The 16,635-nt window shown below is 39.3% G+C and overlaps 1 protein-coding gene across 1 annotated transcript in view; it reads right to left on the bottom strand.

Moving 5' to 3' along the window:
* The window catches only part of lmbrd1 (LMBR1 domain containing 1), an 86,154-nt gene that overhangs the window by 37,981 nt on the left and 31,538 nt on the right, over positions 1–16,635 (bottom strand). The window contains exon 7 of the mRNA XM_030070207.1: positions 2,845–2,918. Within this exon, the coding sequence (XP_029926067.1) occupies positions 2,845–2,918 (74 nt within the window). The remainder of the gene's footprint in view (positions 1–2,844; positions 2,919–16,635) is intronic.

The following is a 16,635-nucleotide window of genomic DNA, read 5'->3' on the forward strand; positions in this document are numbered from 1 at the left end:
ACTGAACCTAACAAACAAAAAATGACTACATGTAAATGGCACGAATAACAACATTGTCCTTCAGACAAGCCTTTTGAAGAATCTGTAAGAAATATTTTTTTTGATGCATCTTTTGTGAAGCTACAAGATTCTATTAATTTTGCAGACTGAAATTACATAGGGCAAATTGCAATCATTAACCGTAACTCCCTCTGATAAAAACTGTACTCCAAATTCTTTAGGGCTGCCAACTAGGTGGGCACTGGGCTGTTAGCATTTCTACTAATGCCTCTACAACAATTTCAAACATACGGCCTAGCAATCCCTTTCAATCACTATAGAGTTTCTGGCTGGTTCAGTAAGCTAGCTGCTAGCATTGCACTAGCCACAGTGCTGCTAGAAATCGAATTTCAATTTATTTTACCTCAAGAAAACCCCAGAAAAATAACAACATGAACTTTAGAAATAAACAAAGTAGTCCCATGTGGTATAACTAACTTTATGATACTTAAACAGTAATAGAACCAGGACAAAGGATTAGATCAAGACTGCACATGTTACTGGACAAGATAGTATGTTTGAGGCACAATACTTAAAAAGGAACAATGAAGGTGACATGATAGGCCAATAATACAGCCTAAGATGAGCACTTCATAGACGGGTGGTAAAATGGAAATAACTGGTGCAAAATGTACTAACCAAACATCCTGCTGCAGCTTTTAACCAATGGAGTGCATTTAATAAGTTCATTTATTTGGAAAAGAAACAGATAGCAAAAAAAAAAAAAAAAAATTGCATTTTGCATCTGCTACGACTGAACTTTATTTTCGCTGTGCCCAAAGTAAGCAGTAGCCAAAAACCTGCTCAGGCTAGCACTTGCCTCATGTTGTATTAATTTGAAGGGTACCAGGCTTCTGTGTTACATTCAGTTTACATCACACAGAGCTGTTTGCATTAGGGTTGAGTGGCTACTTCAGGACAAAGACTAGTGATAAATTAGCCCAGGAGTCATAGACAACACTGAAGCTGCATACAGAACCCGTCACTTAGATTCCATTAGGTTAATCATGCATAATAATAACACATAGCGAAGAATGATAAATCACCAAGCCCTTTGCAAGTGTGGGTACGGTGTCACCAAGAAGAGTTTTGTTGCTTATAGATAGGGTAGTGAGGAGAGAGTAAATAAAGTAGATAAAAGGATAACAGTGAGATGAAAAGAGATTCTGCATGTGTGTGAGAAAGAAGGGGTGGGGGGAGGTGTTGTCTTCCACAGGGCTTATTTCTTTGATTGACTCTATCAAAACAAGCTACATCAAAAACAAAGACACACTGGGAGCCTTGATTTCCACAGGGCATTCACCAAGTCCATAGCAACATGGGGTCAATGCAAATCTGAGCACATTTCCATCCTCAAAACTTGCTGGGTAATTATCCACTCTTTAAAAGAACTGTGAGAAGCAAAGTTAGAGAACAGTGGATAAAATCACAGCTGAGATGGATTATAGGTCCTAAAGGGAGATTGGTTCCACAACTTACTACGCTGGGTTGTGTATTATTCATTAAGAGCTCCACATTCAATTGTTGTGTAATTTGTCAAATGGGCTTCTCTGAGCTCGACAGAAACTGAAAAGATCAGGGTTGCCTGTCACTCTTACTCTCACTCCCTGGGTTGATACACTTGTAGTCTTTTTTCTATTTCTCCCCAGTAGGCACCATTCTGTGATAGTCCCACCCTGACACCAGTGCCACCACCTCCTGGGAATGTTCACAGTCTAGTTACTATGATAACGGCTGTGAAAAATGGACAACATTAACAAGCATTACAGCACAGTCAATGTTCTGATCTTGGAAAAATGAAAAACTGCAGAATGCTGAGGGAATCAAAATATAGGCATATATTAATGGACATTGAAGTAGATCTATATATATAAATAGACACCAGATAAGTGGGCCGGTGGAAGGTGCACATACATCATGCAAAAGTCTCGGGCACCCAGGTAAAAGACAGCAGTCTGGGCAATCTGAGCAATTGAATGCCAGAGCCCTAGAATCACAGGGCATTACTAATACTGAAAGGCCACTCCATCACTAGGTGCATCTCAACCAAAATAATGGGAACCCATTTGTACACATAGGCTTTGAAGTCACACTGAGATGATTTTTTTTTTTTTTTTTTTTTGGGTGGGTGGGTGGTTGGGGGTGGGTGTGTGTGTGTGTGTGTGTGTGTGGGGGTGTGGGGGGGGGGGGGGGGGGGGGGGGGGGGGGGGGTAACTTATAAGATGACATAACGTATGCATAAAAATTGCTATTTGGTTGTAGTTACTGTTCCGACAAATAACAGAACCATATTTATTATGGAATGTGCATGTCAATGCACCTTAGTACAACAACATCTCAGTGATGTGCAGCACAGCTACCGCCTTGTGGATGGTGACCATATATAGAAGCGAAAGCAAAAAATCTCCTTCAAATTCTCCTTCACATGTTATTTTTGAATACCGCTCAGCCCTAGCATGAACTTATTGAAAGAAGCAATGCTACATGAGAACACATGAGCCAACTGCATGTTAAACATGATATACTCAATAATTTAGCAGATACAGAAAGACAGAAAGCAATAATCTTACTTAAGTCTAACAAGGGTAGCATCTTTCAGTGTTCCTTCTGCAAGGATATTACTTAGGTTTTACATGTCAAATAAACTTGTCAACTGGAGGCAGAGGAGGAGATGTCCCATTAAGCTACTGGGCTGGCAACTTTTGGAAATCATCCCCACGGATGGTGAGCCTTATTTCATGTGCAGATATAGCCCTCCTGAGCACATAAAGCGACATCAGCCACCCGTCTCAGGTCCCCACTCACCGTGTAAGTGATCACTGCCAGCATGCCAATCAAGGTCAGAGAACTGATGGAGAAAGACAGAGCGGGTAGGCCATCTGTAGGTGGAGAGAGAAAGCCATTAGAGATTCAACCTAGACCTCTGACAAAGAGCACTAGTGGAATTTACTGTGACAGTGTGCCAAATGTTAAGAGCCTACTTTTCCTGTAACACTAATAATGTATGTGCACTTTGGCAATATTTCAATGAGCTGTTGTTTCTGCACTTTGCTGGATTAAATTTGGATTTTTTTTTTTTTTTTGGTAAATTAGCTACACATAACATAAGAGTGTAATTTTGGTGTACTTTTTTTCTCTTAAAACAACAACAACAACAACAACAACAACAACTAAATTTCAGTGCCAAATATACAGGGGTAATTTTTGAGAAATATTTCAAACTATCAACTATCAATATTTTTAAGCTTTTGGTTCAAGTTCTCAAATGGTACAACTATTTATTAGATATTCAGATTTGGTTGTTGGTGATATGTCCATAGAACTGATGTCTAGAACTTCCTTCTAATATTTACTGGAATATTTTACAAATCCAGCAGATGACAGTGCATCTCAGAGCTGAAATTATCAGTAAGTCAAAAAAATGGCCACACATTTCAGAAACAAAACTGTGAAGAGGCATAGAACAAGGGAAGGGTATAAAACGATTTCTAAAGAATTGGGAGATCCAAAGACACAGTGGGTTCCATCACTAAGAAATGAAAAAAAAAAAAATAAAATAAATAAAATAAAATAAAATAAAATATATATATATATATATATATATATATATATATATATATATATATATATATATATATATATATATATACATACATACACACAGTACAGGCCAAAAGTTTGGACACACCTTCTCATTCAATGCATTTTCTTTATTTTCATGACTATTTACATTGTAAATTCTCACTGAAGCCATCAAAACTATGAATGAACACGTGGAGTTATGTACTTAACAAAAAAAGGTGAAATAACTGAAAACATGTTTTATTTTCTAGTTTGTTCAAAATAGCCACCCTTTGCTCTGATTACTGCTTTGCACACTCTTGGCATTCTCTGGATGAGCTTCAAGAGGTAGTCACCTGAAATGGTTTTCACTTCACAGGTGTGCCTTATCAGGGTTAATTAGTGGAATTTCTTGCTTTATCAATGGGGTTGGGACCATCAGTTGTGTTGTGCAGAAGTTAGGTTACTACACAGCCGACAGCCCTATTGGACAACTGTTAAAATTCATATTATGGCAAGAACCAATCAGCTAACTAAAGAAAAACGAGTGGCCATCATTACTTTAAGAAATGAAGGTCAGTCAGTCCGGAAAATTGCAAAAACTTTAAATGTGTCCCCAAGTGGAGTCGCAAAAAACATCAAGCGCTACAACGAAACTGGCACACGAGGACCGACCCAGGAAAGGAAGACCAAGAGTCACCTCTGCTTCTGAGGACAAGTTCATCCGAGTCACCAGCCTCAGAAATCGCAAGTTAACAGCAGCTCAGATCAGAGACCAGATAAATGCCACACAGAGTTCTAGCAGCAGACCCATCTCTAGAACAACTGTTAAGAGGAGACTGCGCGAATCAGGCCTTCATGGTCAAATAGCTGCTAGGAAACCACTGCTAAGGAGAGGCAACAAGCAGAGGAGATTTGTTTGGGCCAAGAAACACAAGGAATGGACATTAGACCAGTGGAAATCTGTGCTTTGGTCTGATGAGTCCAAATTTGAGATCTTTGGTTCCAACCACCGTGTCTTTGTGAGACGCAGAAAAGGTGAACGGATGGATTCCACATGCCTGGTTCCCACTGTGAAGCATGGAGGAGGAGGTGTGATGGTGTGGGGGTGTTTTACTGGTGACACTGTTGGGGATTTATTCAAAAATGAAGGCCCACTGAACCAGCATGGCTACCACAGCATCCTGCAGCGACATGCCATCCCATCCGGTTTGCGTTTAGTTGGACCATCATTTATTTTTCAACAGGACAATGATCCCAAACACACCTCCAGGCTGTGTAAGGGCTATTTGACCAAGAAGGAGAGTGATGGAGTGTGCTGCGGCAGATGACCTGGCCTCCACATTCACCGGACCTGAACCCAATCGAGATGGGTTGGGGTGAGCTGGACCGCAGAGTGAAGGCAAAGGGGCCAACAAGTGCTAAACACCTCTGGGAACTCCTTCAAGACTGTTGGAAAACCATTTCAGGTGACTACCTCTTGAAGCTCATCCAGAGAATGCCAAGAGTGTGCAAAGCAGTAATCAGAGCAAAGGGTGGCTATTTTGAAGAAACTAGAATATAAAACATGTTTTCAGTTATTTCACCTTTTTTTGTTAAGTACATAACTCCACATGTGTTCATTCATAGTTTTGATTCCTTCAGTTAGAATCTACAATGTAAATAGTCATGAAAATAAAGAAAACGCATTGAATGAGAAGGTGTGTCCAAACTTTTGGCCTGTACTGTATATATAAATATAAAACTACCCAGACGATTCCTAGGGCTGGTCACGCAAACAACCAAGCAACTGGTCAAGACCAACCTAGGTCAAGGAGGTGACCAACAATCCAAGGGCCACTCTGACAGATGTGCGGAGTCCTGTGTTGAGAGATCCAGTACTTCAAAAATCCGGGCTATATAGAAGTCTGCCAAAAAAGGAGCCCTCTTCTTAAAAAGACAAATGACCTTTTTATAAGCTCCAAGCTTATAAAAAGGCACTCGAAAGCCTCTAAGAGCATGAACCCAAAAACTGTGATCTAATGAAAGCAGAATTTGACTCATCAGCTCATCCATAATGCAAAGCACTGTATCTGGTGGAAACCATGCACAGCTTATGAACCATCCAGCGCTATCCCTACTATGTAGCGTAGCGGTGGTAGCAGCAAGCTTTGGGATGAAGTAGAGATATTGCTTACAAATAATATCCTAATATTTTTGGGCATTTTGACAATGTTGATATTTTCATAATATTTTTGTTCAGCTTTTTTAGAATTTACAAAAGAACATTCAATTTTCAAACTTGAAATATGTTGACCATTGTCCAAATTAAAAGAAAAGTATTTTGAAAACGAAAGCAACAGACTTTGACGTTCATGATATTTTCTTGTATCTAAATCAACAAGGATCAAAAATAAAATATGAAATTCATGACTATTTCTCCTATAGTAGGCTGCTGTGGTAAGGGCTTAGGCCTGATACGTGGTACACATTCTCCAAAACAAGCCAATCTTATGAGAAATGCAGAATGAACTACTTTTTGTCTAACTTTATTTGAAAAACAGCCTTTAAAGGAAGCCCAACTTCTGTTCAAAGTTTTTTGCAAGCTCTGCAATATGCATTTTACAAGATAGAGTCTCATCTACAAAGAGGCCAAGATACTTATATAATGGTACTTCAATTTGTGAGCCACCTAAGACATGTACACTTAAAGCAAAAAAAAAAAAAAAAAAAATAGCTCTGCTCCTTGTGAAAATCATGCATTTTGATTAAATCAATGAGCTAATTATAGAACCTGAAAGCCAGCGTGTATATTAGAAACAGCAATAGACTGAGATGAAGCTGATGTGTATAGGATTATGTCATCTGCACAAAAAAATTAATTTAACATCAGTTGCTGCTGAGCAGTTATCATTAATATAAAGCGTAAACAGGGGTGGTCCAAGAACAGACCTTTAAGGAACCCCTTTATGGATCCCTAGGAAATCTGACTGTGATCCCTCAGCAGAAACAGCCTGTGAACTATGAAAAGCTAGGACATAGCAGTGCCATCAAATCCTTACTGGTGCATTTTATGAAGGAGGAGAGCAGGTAGAAGATTAACAGCATGACTAGTTGCAGGGGGCAATGAACTGAGCTGATCAACTCCAGTAGACTTCCTTGGATTTATTATAGAGCAAACTGAGCCAAAAGACTAAAATTTGATCCATATCAGAGTTTGTTAGTTATTGTTTTTTTTTTTTGTTTGTTTGTTTGTTTTTAAATTAAGAACCTGCGGCCCTTACTAACATCACCCAGCACTATTAACCTGCATTTGACCACCCCTTGGTGAAAAACTACTGTCCACTCAGTTGATGTTTGCATGCCTTGGAAGAGGAGGGCAACTTTTTATGCTTTCTCACTTCACCCAAACCCTCTGAACAGTTGGCCAGTCAGTGGTGTTTCACTACCATAAAATCAGTGCCCACAGAAAACAGTCTGTTCTTTACACAAGGAGGCTGGAACACACGCTACAAGAGACAGGTTTAGGCAGCCCTTCCAGAATTCTGTGCGATAGTTTGCAATTTTGCCCAATCCTCTCAATATTTCCACATAAAATGGTTTTAATCCAAAGAATGATGTGTCTGAGAGAGAGAGAGAGAGAGAGAGAGAGAGGCCACAACTTTAATATTCTTATTTTTATTTATTTTTTATTTTTTTCCATTTAAGGAAATAAACGGTAGGTTTACAAAAAAAAATGGCGTGGAAGGGGGGTGTCTGTTAGATTAAAAAAAATGAAGAAAATAGACCTTTAATAACGGCAAAACAAAAATAGATTTGTAAAACCTGTGAACACATTGTGAAGTGCTTGGTTGATACAGGCACTATTGACTCATTCTGGCAGTTATTAGTTAAACAGCGTGGGAGATGTCAAAAATATGTTCTTCAATAAATTGGAAATGACGGAAATCTACCCCGACAATCTCTGACCCCCCAACAGAAAAATTTGCAAATCGGGGTTACATGCATGTGTGTGCTGCACCAAGTTAAGTGACAACAGAACAAAGGGTATGTGAGATAAAGCTAGTTTCACGACCACTGAGAAGTATGGTCTCCACAAGAATGAAAGTGCTGAATTGGCATTCTTGGATTTGATATTTGCCCTTTACAAAAGTATTGTAGCAAACAACCTCTTTAAAAAAGCAAAAATAAATAAATGAATAAAATAAAATATTGCCAGGGTATAGTTGCAGATTGCCAACTATAGGCAATGTAAGTGACAGCAGTGAGCCTTATTGGCATAAAAGCTAATTTTTAGCTGGCTAGAACTGTTTTGTAACTAGAACACCTCTCCATTGCCAGTTCATTACTGGAGCTTATTATATTTGCTGGAGAGGCAAAGTTACATTTTACTGCATAAGAACTGCCAGTTAATCATGGTATCTGAGTGGACTCTGTTCCCTTTATCTGTCAGATCCTCAATTGCAATTAAGATAACAAACAAAAAAGATAAATCCAATCCATGGACACTTCAGAAAAGTGTCCTAAGTTACATTTTTTCCCATATGTTGCAGTGTCCTTCCAGTAGTTTGGCTGGCAAGCCACTGTAATTGTACAAACAAATTCCTGTCCTTCATTTTATGAATTAGGAATACAAAATGATCCCCCATGCCCCAACCCCGTTGTGTTTCCACTACTCTAATTTTATAGATTGAACATAAGCATAGCATTTCAACATCTGGACCTTTCACTGCAGGTTGCGTTGATGTATGTCACCTCTGATTGAGGCAGAAAGGGGGCCACCCATCAGGCAAGGGCAACAGTAGGTGTCACACCAGCTGCCAGAGCTGGAGCCAGAAGACAGGGATTGATGAAGAGACTGATTGTCTCTCTCCCCTGTCAGGATCCCACCTGTCATAGGGCTCCAAGTAAAAGCTACACAGTTGTCCCTTGGTGGTTATCCCACACCCCCTCAACAGGAACCTAGTGATGCTCAGACCACCTGTCAGCACTGCATTGGTGGCTCTCTGCTTGCCTTTCTCCTTTCTCCTTGGGAGTGACATTTGATTAGGAATATGAACTCCTTACACAGGGCATGTATAATTTGAGCTGTTTGTAACATTTACTACTCTCTTTTAGAGGCATTTCACAAGCGGCAGGACAAAGAAGGAGAAAATGGAGATAAATTATATACCTGCTCCCTATTGTACTGTATGCAAAAAGAAAACTTTGAAGTCTGACAGCTGGGCTGAACATTAACATTTGAATAGATGTTTCCTATTCCCGAGTGTTTCATTGTGATTTTGCTGCCTTTGTTTAGTGGTGAGCTTGGTAAAGAAGACAATAGCTGCATGTTCTGCATGGAGAGCATTCTGTTCATGAACTCTGCACAAAGAGAGGGATAGATGTTTGCTGCCTCTCCTCTTGGTTTCTTGAGCAGATTTTCCAGGGATTAAACAGTGCGAATATTGTCTATTATCGGTGGTGCTCCACATCTGTACAGCCTCGATTCCAACAGCAATGGAATGAGGTGGCTCTTATCTCACCACGCATATAGCCCTTCAGGCTTGTGTACATGCGGCAGACCTGTACAGAGAGGGGCTTATTTAAGAGTTCCTTTAGCCTTAGCACACTGCATCTGTGGCAAGATACAATCACGCAGCTATGGTAACACAAAACTCACACTGAGATGAACCAAAAAGGAAACAGGAAACAACTGTAAAGTTTAGAGATGGGATATACAGAACAGGATCAGCACCATACAGATAGCATGTGAAGGTTTATAACAGTGTTGGGAAGGGTACCACCAGTACTGACATAAGAGATGTTTGTTGTTGTTGTTTTTTTCCCCCTCTTTTTATGGGAGAATCTACTAAAAAAATGCATTTCAGTTTGGCTTTCACAATTATCAGAATTCTAAAAACCTATTAACTGTTTGAATTTGAGTAATATTTAACTGATTTAATGAAGTCAGGTTCAAAAACCTGAATGATGCATCTCATATTTGACTTGGTGAAGGAGAACCACCAAATTTAGATAAAGCTATATCCCACATTTGGAAGAGGATAGAAAAAGGTCCTAAGTTCAAGGAACATGAGATACATCTTTGAGTAACTCACCCTCCACTATTTGCAGAATTTGTAAAAGTAGCAGTACTTCAACTTTAGCCATGAATTTGTTTTCTGCATTTACAAATAAAGTAGTCTCTATTTTCTTCCATATCATTTTAGCAATACCCATGTGCCTTTAATAAGGGGCACTCTAAATGGAGAGAATTCTTCAAAGAAATGTAAGGGTATTTTTACATTTAAATGTGTGAATAAGAAGCCATGTAGTTATATTTGCATATAGTTATAACTTTTATTAACTATTGCTGAATGGCCTCACTCCATCTTGCTTGGAGGAAAACAAGATAGAAATTGTCACCACTGTGATTTTCATTTTGTAAACAAACATGGAGCTCTGATGCTGGATTCCAGCAACAAAGAGAATGAAATTAACACAATAACATAGGCTCTCAGGACACATTTCAAATCTTGACAACTGCATAATTCTGTAGCAAAAGCTTTCACATTAAGTAATTTTTCATCTGTGACTACAGTTACAGTCACTTAATTTTAATGCAGGTTTTATTATCTGATCCTGCATCAAGTGATAGAAATCAGGTTCCAGCACTACTGCTGTCAGACCTAGAGAGGTTATAGGGTTTCACTGTGATAACAATTCTACACAGTTAAGAGGCCATCCCACTACAATACCCATACAACCAACAAGAAGTGATATGATCTAATGATCTCATAAAACCTGATCTCAAAAATAAAAAATGGAAAATTGGCAGGTGTAACTGTTATATATGCAAATCACATTAAAATAAATCCTTACACATTAATGGTTATTCATATAGCACACTCGCAGGATTAACAAAGTGGTGGTGGTAAGACCGTGGCAGCATTTTCCCTGTTCATAAACAGGGATTTGCTCCTCAGTTTTAACATTTCTGCTACTTTTGGCACCGTCTAGCCATTTCCAAGTTTAAAAAAGCGATTCATAAAGCAGACCCCTGCACCAAACACATTTTCTAAACCCTACAATGCATGATCTGCTGGCAAAGCATTTATGTTACACAGTCTTAACATCAACAGCAAATATTTGGGCTTTAAAACAAAAAAAATCTATGTTTAATTTTCAAAATTACAAGTTCAAAGCAGCGGTAGCTTTGCCTCCTCAAACTATACTCAATTATTAATCCACTGACCGCACCGTGACAAAAACCACCAAGTCACTGAACCTACTAAAATTCTTACTAGTAATATAAATGGGAAACTTAAATGCTATTTACAAGTATATGTGAGTGATAGGCCAATACACTGTTTGACAGTTTTAACAGTGCAAATAAAGTCTGTGCCTTTCCTCAATGGTGTAGAGGGCTGAGGGGCCCCCATCACTCATTATGGCAACTTCATATCAGCGGGCTATCACTCCTTCAGATTACCTATCCAGTCTGAGACTACAACAGTTCATATTCTGCATCACTCTTTGTCATGGTAAGAAGACCTAACATTTATTCTTATTGGGAAAAAAACAGTGGTTTCATATTCAATATAATGTCTGATATATCTTCAGAGCCCTGAGAGTCCAGAGGAAGGATATGACAACTGTGACCAGTTAAAAACCTCTTCAAGGACAGTGGTTCTCACACAGCGAGTCACAGAATAACTCAAGGCTATCATTGGATTACTGTGGATTTCAGAGGCCTTTCTCTCCTGTGGGCTAAGAGGCTTGGGTAGAGAGGAGTAACTCTCCCCAATTGGTCTAAGGCAGTGGAAGAATTAGGCTTACTGTTCCACCCCAAATGCAGATGGATAGAACAATTTTCTCAAAAATAAACTAGGCTGAACAACAAAACATCAATATGATCCTAACAGTCAACTCTGTTGCTACAGCTCAATGAGCCATTCAGTGGGTCACATGTTGACATAGGAATGACATTTACTTACCCAGGACATATTCAACCTGAGCAATAAAAAGAGTACTGAATCTGGGTATTTTGTGCAGAGTATCATAAAATAATTTGAAATCACTGCCACACCATCTCTATCTATCAACTAAGGTTGCCAACGATCCAGCAAAAAAATGAATCATTCTGTAATTGGACAGTGCCACAGTGTGTGGTGCATGGTGTGGTGCATCCTCTCTCCTCATCCTGCAAAATACCACACACTCAAAGACAAAACTCCCTAAAAAAAACTACTTTAATGTTCATACGAATGTTTCGGCCATATTGCTCCACACCTTGACAAAAGCAGTAAGGCTAAAATGGCCGCTTCACAGTTGCTTCGCTACTACCAGCACCTCACACCAGGGACACCTGTGTGTGTTTATCCAGGCCTGAATAGGTTATAAAACACCATGTATAGAAAAATATCATCTGCAAGCCTTGTGCCATTGCTGAGATGGCTAATACCACATGTGTATGTTTTTGTTTGTTTGTTTGTTTGTTAAGGTTGTTTAAGAAAGGGAAAAAATAACAAGTGAAAATTCTTAAATGTGATACTTATATTAACCCATTAATTACCCCTTGCATTAAAATAAATGAGAAACTGCAGCTGAAATGGGCATTTCAATAGGGTTATATGCTCAAAATATTTCAACTGACAATATCATGAAATACAAGCAAACCGTAAAGTATAATGCAATCATCCAGATTTTATGATATGTCAAATTCAAGCCATATCACCCATGATTGCCATGGACTAGACCGGGGCTATTCAACTTCAGCAACAAGTGGGCTGAATTGGAAATTTCTCTATATTTAACATACATGGTTCAACAAGCTAATCAATATGCAGGATAATATGCAGGATATAACTTATGGTGAGCTTCTACTCATTGTATTGTGCATGGCATTGTCTTTTTAAATTTGCCCATGTCTGCTTTAAAGCTGCAAGCTGTCAGTGGTCCTTTCTTGACCTTGACAAGACAGAATACAAAGTATTATTTTCACAACTAAGCGCTGGGCAGATATGAAAGGAATATGAGCTGATCACTCCTGCAGTTCATGGATACCAGAACATAGTGTAGTTTGGGATTCTCTTTTCCAGGTCAACGCTTTGAAAATGAACAGAGTTCTGAGGTAAAGCTGGGAGTTGCGTCAAACTGTTCCGGTGTGCCACTTAACACATGTAGTTTGCCAACAGGCATTGAGAACAAGAGGTGTGTACTGATGCTAGTGTGTAACACTTTCTTCATATCTTGGGCTTTAGGCCACTTTTGATCTGCAACTGTGATTACAACAATGTTAATACAGGCAAGATTACAGTAAGTGTGTGTATGTTTGTTTTCTTTTTTTCTTCCCGAGGCAGATCCAACTCACTGCAGTCTCCATTGCTGCAATCATTTTATGAAAGGCATTACTTAGAATGCAACTTATTGCTGGCTAGTGTGTCCAAGAACACTTTAATTTCTTTTCACTGGCTGAAAACCAGCAGTCACTGGCTGGAACAGCTGTGTTTGTATTTTTATGACAGGGGAGTGCACAATATGAAAGCCAACAATTCAGCAAAGATGTTTTGTTATCATAAAAAAGAACAAATATAATAAATAAAATACCCTGCCTAGGTTTGATTTGCTTAAAATTGCTTTGCTTCCTACAGCCTCTCTCTTTGCAGCATTATGACCCGGAAATAGAAAACTCAACACCATATTAACAATCATTCCAGCTGTTTCTGAAACTTGCAGACGACACTACTCGGCTCCCTCTCACCTACGAAATTGTCTCCTCTCACAGAGGATACAAAAGTGTTCCCTCGAGAGGAATTTACTCACATTTTACATTGCAACAAACCATTTTGTAAATCATGCCAGTACTGATTTCAAAACATAGAATCAAAATCCCTCAATTTTTAAATATAAATTTTTGGTTGAGACAATTGCCTTAGAATGTTCTGCTTCTGCAGCAAACTACATCATCGCCATTCATAAACTACAGAACTAATGCTGTGCAAATCAAATATTTTTCTATTTTTTGGTGGGGAGACCATTTCACTCCGCCCAATTTCAAGCCATCAAAACACAAAAGAAAATTTCTGTGGGCAACGCTATTACGCTAATGAAATACTGTGTGAAGAAAGTTTGAAATCTTAGAAAATTAACTTAGTGGAATGAATGGAAACCAATGGTTGAATAGCGAGTGAGAATAATGATACTGGAGTTCTAAAACATGACTGCTTGGGGAAAAGATTAATAAAGAGAAACAAGAAGTAGGCTATACATTTTGTAGATATTATGCTAATCATGCAGAATCACTGGTATAGTCCTATAATGCTTTTTTTTTTTTTTTTGCAACTACAACACTTAAAGTATTATATGCACAGACTTAATAATGGAGTGAATAATCTGAACGGCTTGTTTACTGCCATCTCATCAACGTATCAGTAAACAGGTAAACACAATATTAGAATGATTGAAAGATCATTAGATAAATAAAAATAATTAATATATGATTAATTGATGATATGTTGCAATAGAAGAACAAGCACATTATTTCGAAAGCTGGGCCTGCTGGAAGTCCTGGAGAGAAGGTCAAGGGGGCAACAAAATTGTCAGATTTCATCCACCAGACAACATGAGTAGTGTCACCAAATATCATATGCTGCTCTGGTCCTAACTGCTGACTGACTGACCACAAGACTCACCAACCAACATGGTGACATATAGGGCACTGCTTCCCAATGCGCCAAAAAAAAAAAAAAAAATCTGATAGTAAACCAACAGAGACAGAATTGAATTGCAGCCCCAACAACTATATTACTACTACTGCTACTACTATTACTACTACTAATAACAATAATAATAATAACAACAAAAATAACTATACAGCACTTTCAAAGGACCCAAACGGCCATCGTGAAAATGTTCAAAGATTCATAAAAAGTTAGTGAGCGATAGCCATACATAGCACAAAGTTATAATGACATAAAAGCCATGGCATTTCAACTGTAATCTACACATTAGGCTAGTTATCTTTATGTAATGTCTGTGCTCATATGAACCACAGCCACAGTACTACCTGAGACAAAAAAATGTTGACTATAGGAATTATAATTATAATAACTGCTTTCTAGACATTCTTATTCCTGTTTGCTTTCACACTCACACACATGCATTACATTTTAATGAATTCATGCTGACAAAACGTTGGTAATCTCCTCTCAGCGTCACAGCCATTTGTAGAAGGGTTTCCACTGCAGCAAATACGCCTACAACGTAGCACAGGACAAGGATGTTCCATTTGATTGAAAACATTTTGACTCCTCTACGCTTTGACGTCGTCTCCTCTCTCGATTTCTTCTCATTTCCGATGTGACATTTCATGAAGGCATCAAGAGTATGACGCAGGATAGAGGAAATGCTGCATCTCATTGCAACCGGAAAGCAGGGCCTGAATACCCAGAACCACTGCAAGCAACAGGCAGCAATGCATAATTATACAGTATGTGCTTGAAAATGAATAGCAACTTTAATAGCTAGTGATCTTGAGTGCATCCAGGCATCATTGCAGCATAGTGAAAAATGTAATGGTCATCCCATTTAAGATGCAGTGGCCTAAATGAACAGTCACAGCAGAGGGGTCAGGAGGCTTACTTAGGACGAGTGCCTTCCCTTTGCTCAATTAACCTCCCATCTGGATAGAGAAGAAATGGGGAATTAGAAAAGGGATGATCCTCACATTTCCTCCTCAGCAGCCTAGCAATTTGTGCCAAGGGAGGAAGGTTGGAAGGAGCGTGTAGGGGTCCACTACAGTGAAGAGAGGCAGATGGGTCGACTTCCTCCTTGATCCCCACATGGCATAAGGCCAGAGGATTGTTAGGATTCCACATTTGGAGCCTTTCCCATATGAACATGGGCATGGGCAATGCTCCATTCAAAAAGCCAAGATACATAGTGAAGGCTTATATACTCTTACGATTATGCACTTAACTATCACGGCTGGAATATCCACAATAAAAGGTTTCAGTGCTAATATGTGTTAATATCACTGTCCAGATAATGAGACTATACGGTCAGAGAAAATTCAGCATACAAATCAATTCAATAATTCATTGATTATCATATCATGGGCCCTAGCTTGTGCCACCTGCTACCCGCTGCCACTACCCGCTACCCGCAAATTGCAGATTTCGGAACTTCTGCTATCCCTAAACGGTATCTTGCGCCCACGCTACCCGCTATCCATTATGCCGACTCCATTATTTGCGCCTGGAGGTGTGTCCGTGGGCGTGCTTCATGCGCTATCCCTAAAATTGCTATCTTGCGTACACAAAGTCCCTAAAGTTTGGGCTGTTACAAGAGCGCGTCCAGGCGGCTTCAATGCACGCCCTGACGGAGCCTCGCCACGCACACGGTCGGACTGATACCGGGACGTCGCCGGAATGGACTGAGTATGTTACTCATATAGACTGTTTAGAGGAAAGACCGCCAGCTGTGCTATATTTTTATTTTTAATATTTTATTTGCCCAATCTACCTTGTCAATAAATTAGTTTACACATAGTTCCACCTCTGCCTCTTGTGTGTGTGTGGTGTGACCCAGGGATTCTACTCAGTCAGTACAACCTTGTGACACGTCCACTTGGACACATGTGGCTCCACCTCCCGAATTAACTCGCCTATAATATAATATATAATATGTATATATATAAAGCCAACTTGCTTTAGCCTAGTAGAACCCCTGAGAAAATCTACCTCCCTCTCTCCATCACGGGTTTAGGATTTAGGATTTAGGATAGCGCAGCCTGCCCTTAAAGGCAATGGCACCTGGCACACTGATTGGTGTAATTGGCGTAACACCCAAAACACACCTATGCATAATATAGCGGGTAGCGCAGGTGTTTTACGGATAAAGGGAGGTGCGCAAGATAGCAATTTTTGCGGTGGAACGCCTCTTGCGCAATGCTAAATCCCTAAATAAAGGGTTTAGGGACTTTGGCGCAAGATAGAGCCCCATATGTAGCAATTACATCAACTTTGCCTTGTTCCACAAATATTTCAAAATACGAATTATTTCTGGTTTTGACAC

Source organism: Myripristis murdjan, chromosome 15, assembly GCF_902150065.1.
Source record: "Myripristis murdjan chromosome 15, fMyrMur1.1, whole genome shotgun sequence".
Classification (NCBI taxonomy): Eukaryota; Metazoa; Chordata; class Actinopteri; order Holocentriformes; family Holocentridae; genus Myripristis; species Myripristis murdjan.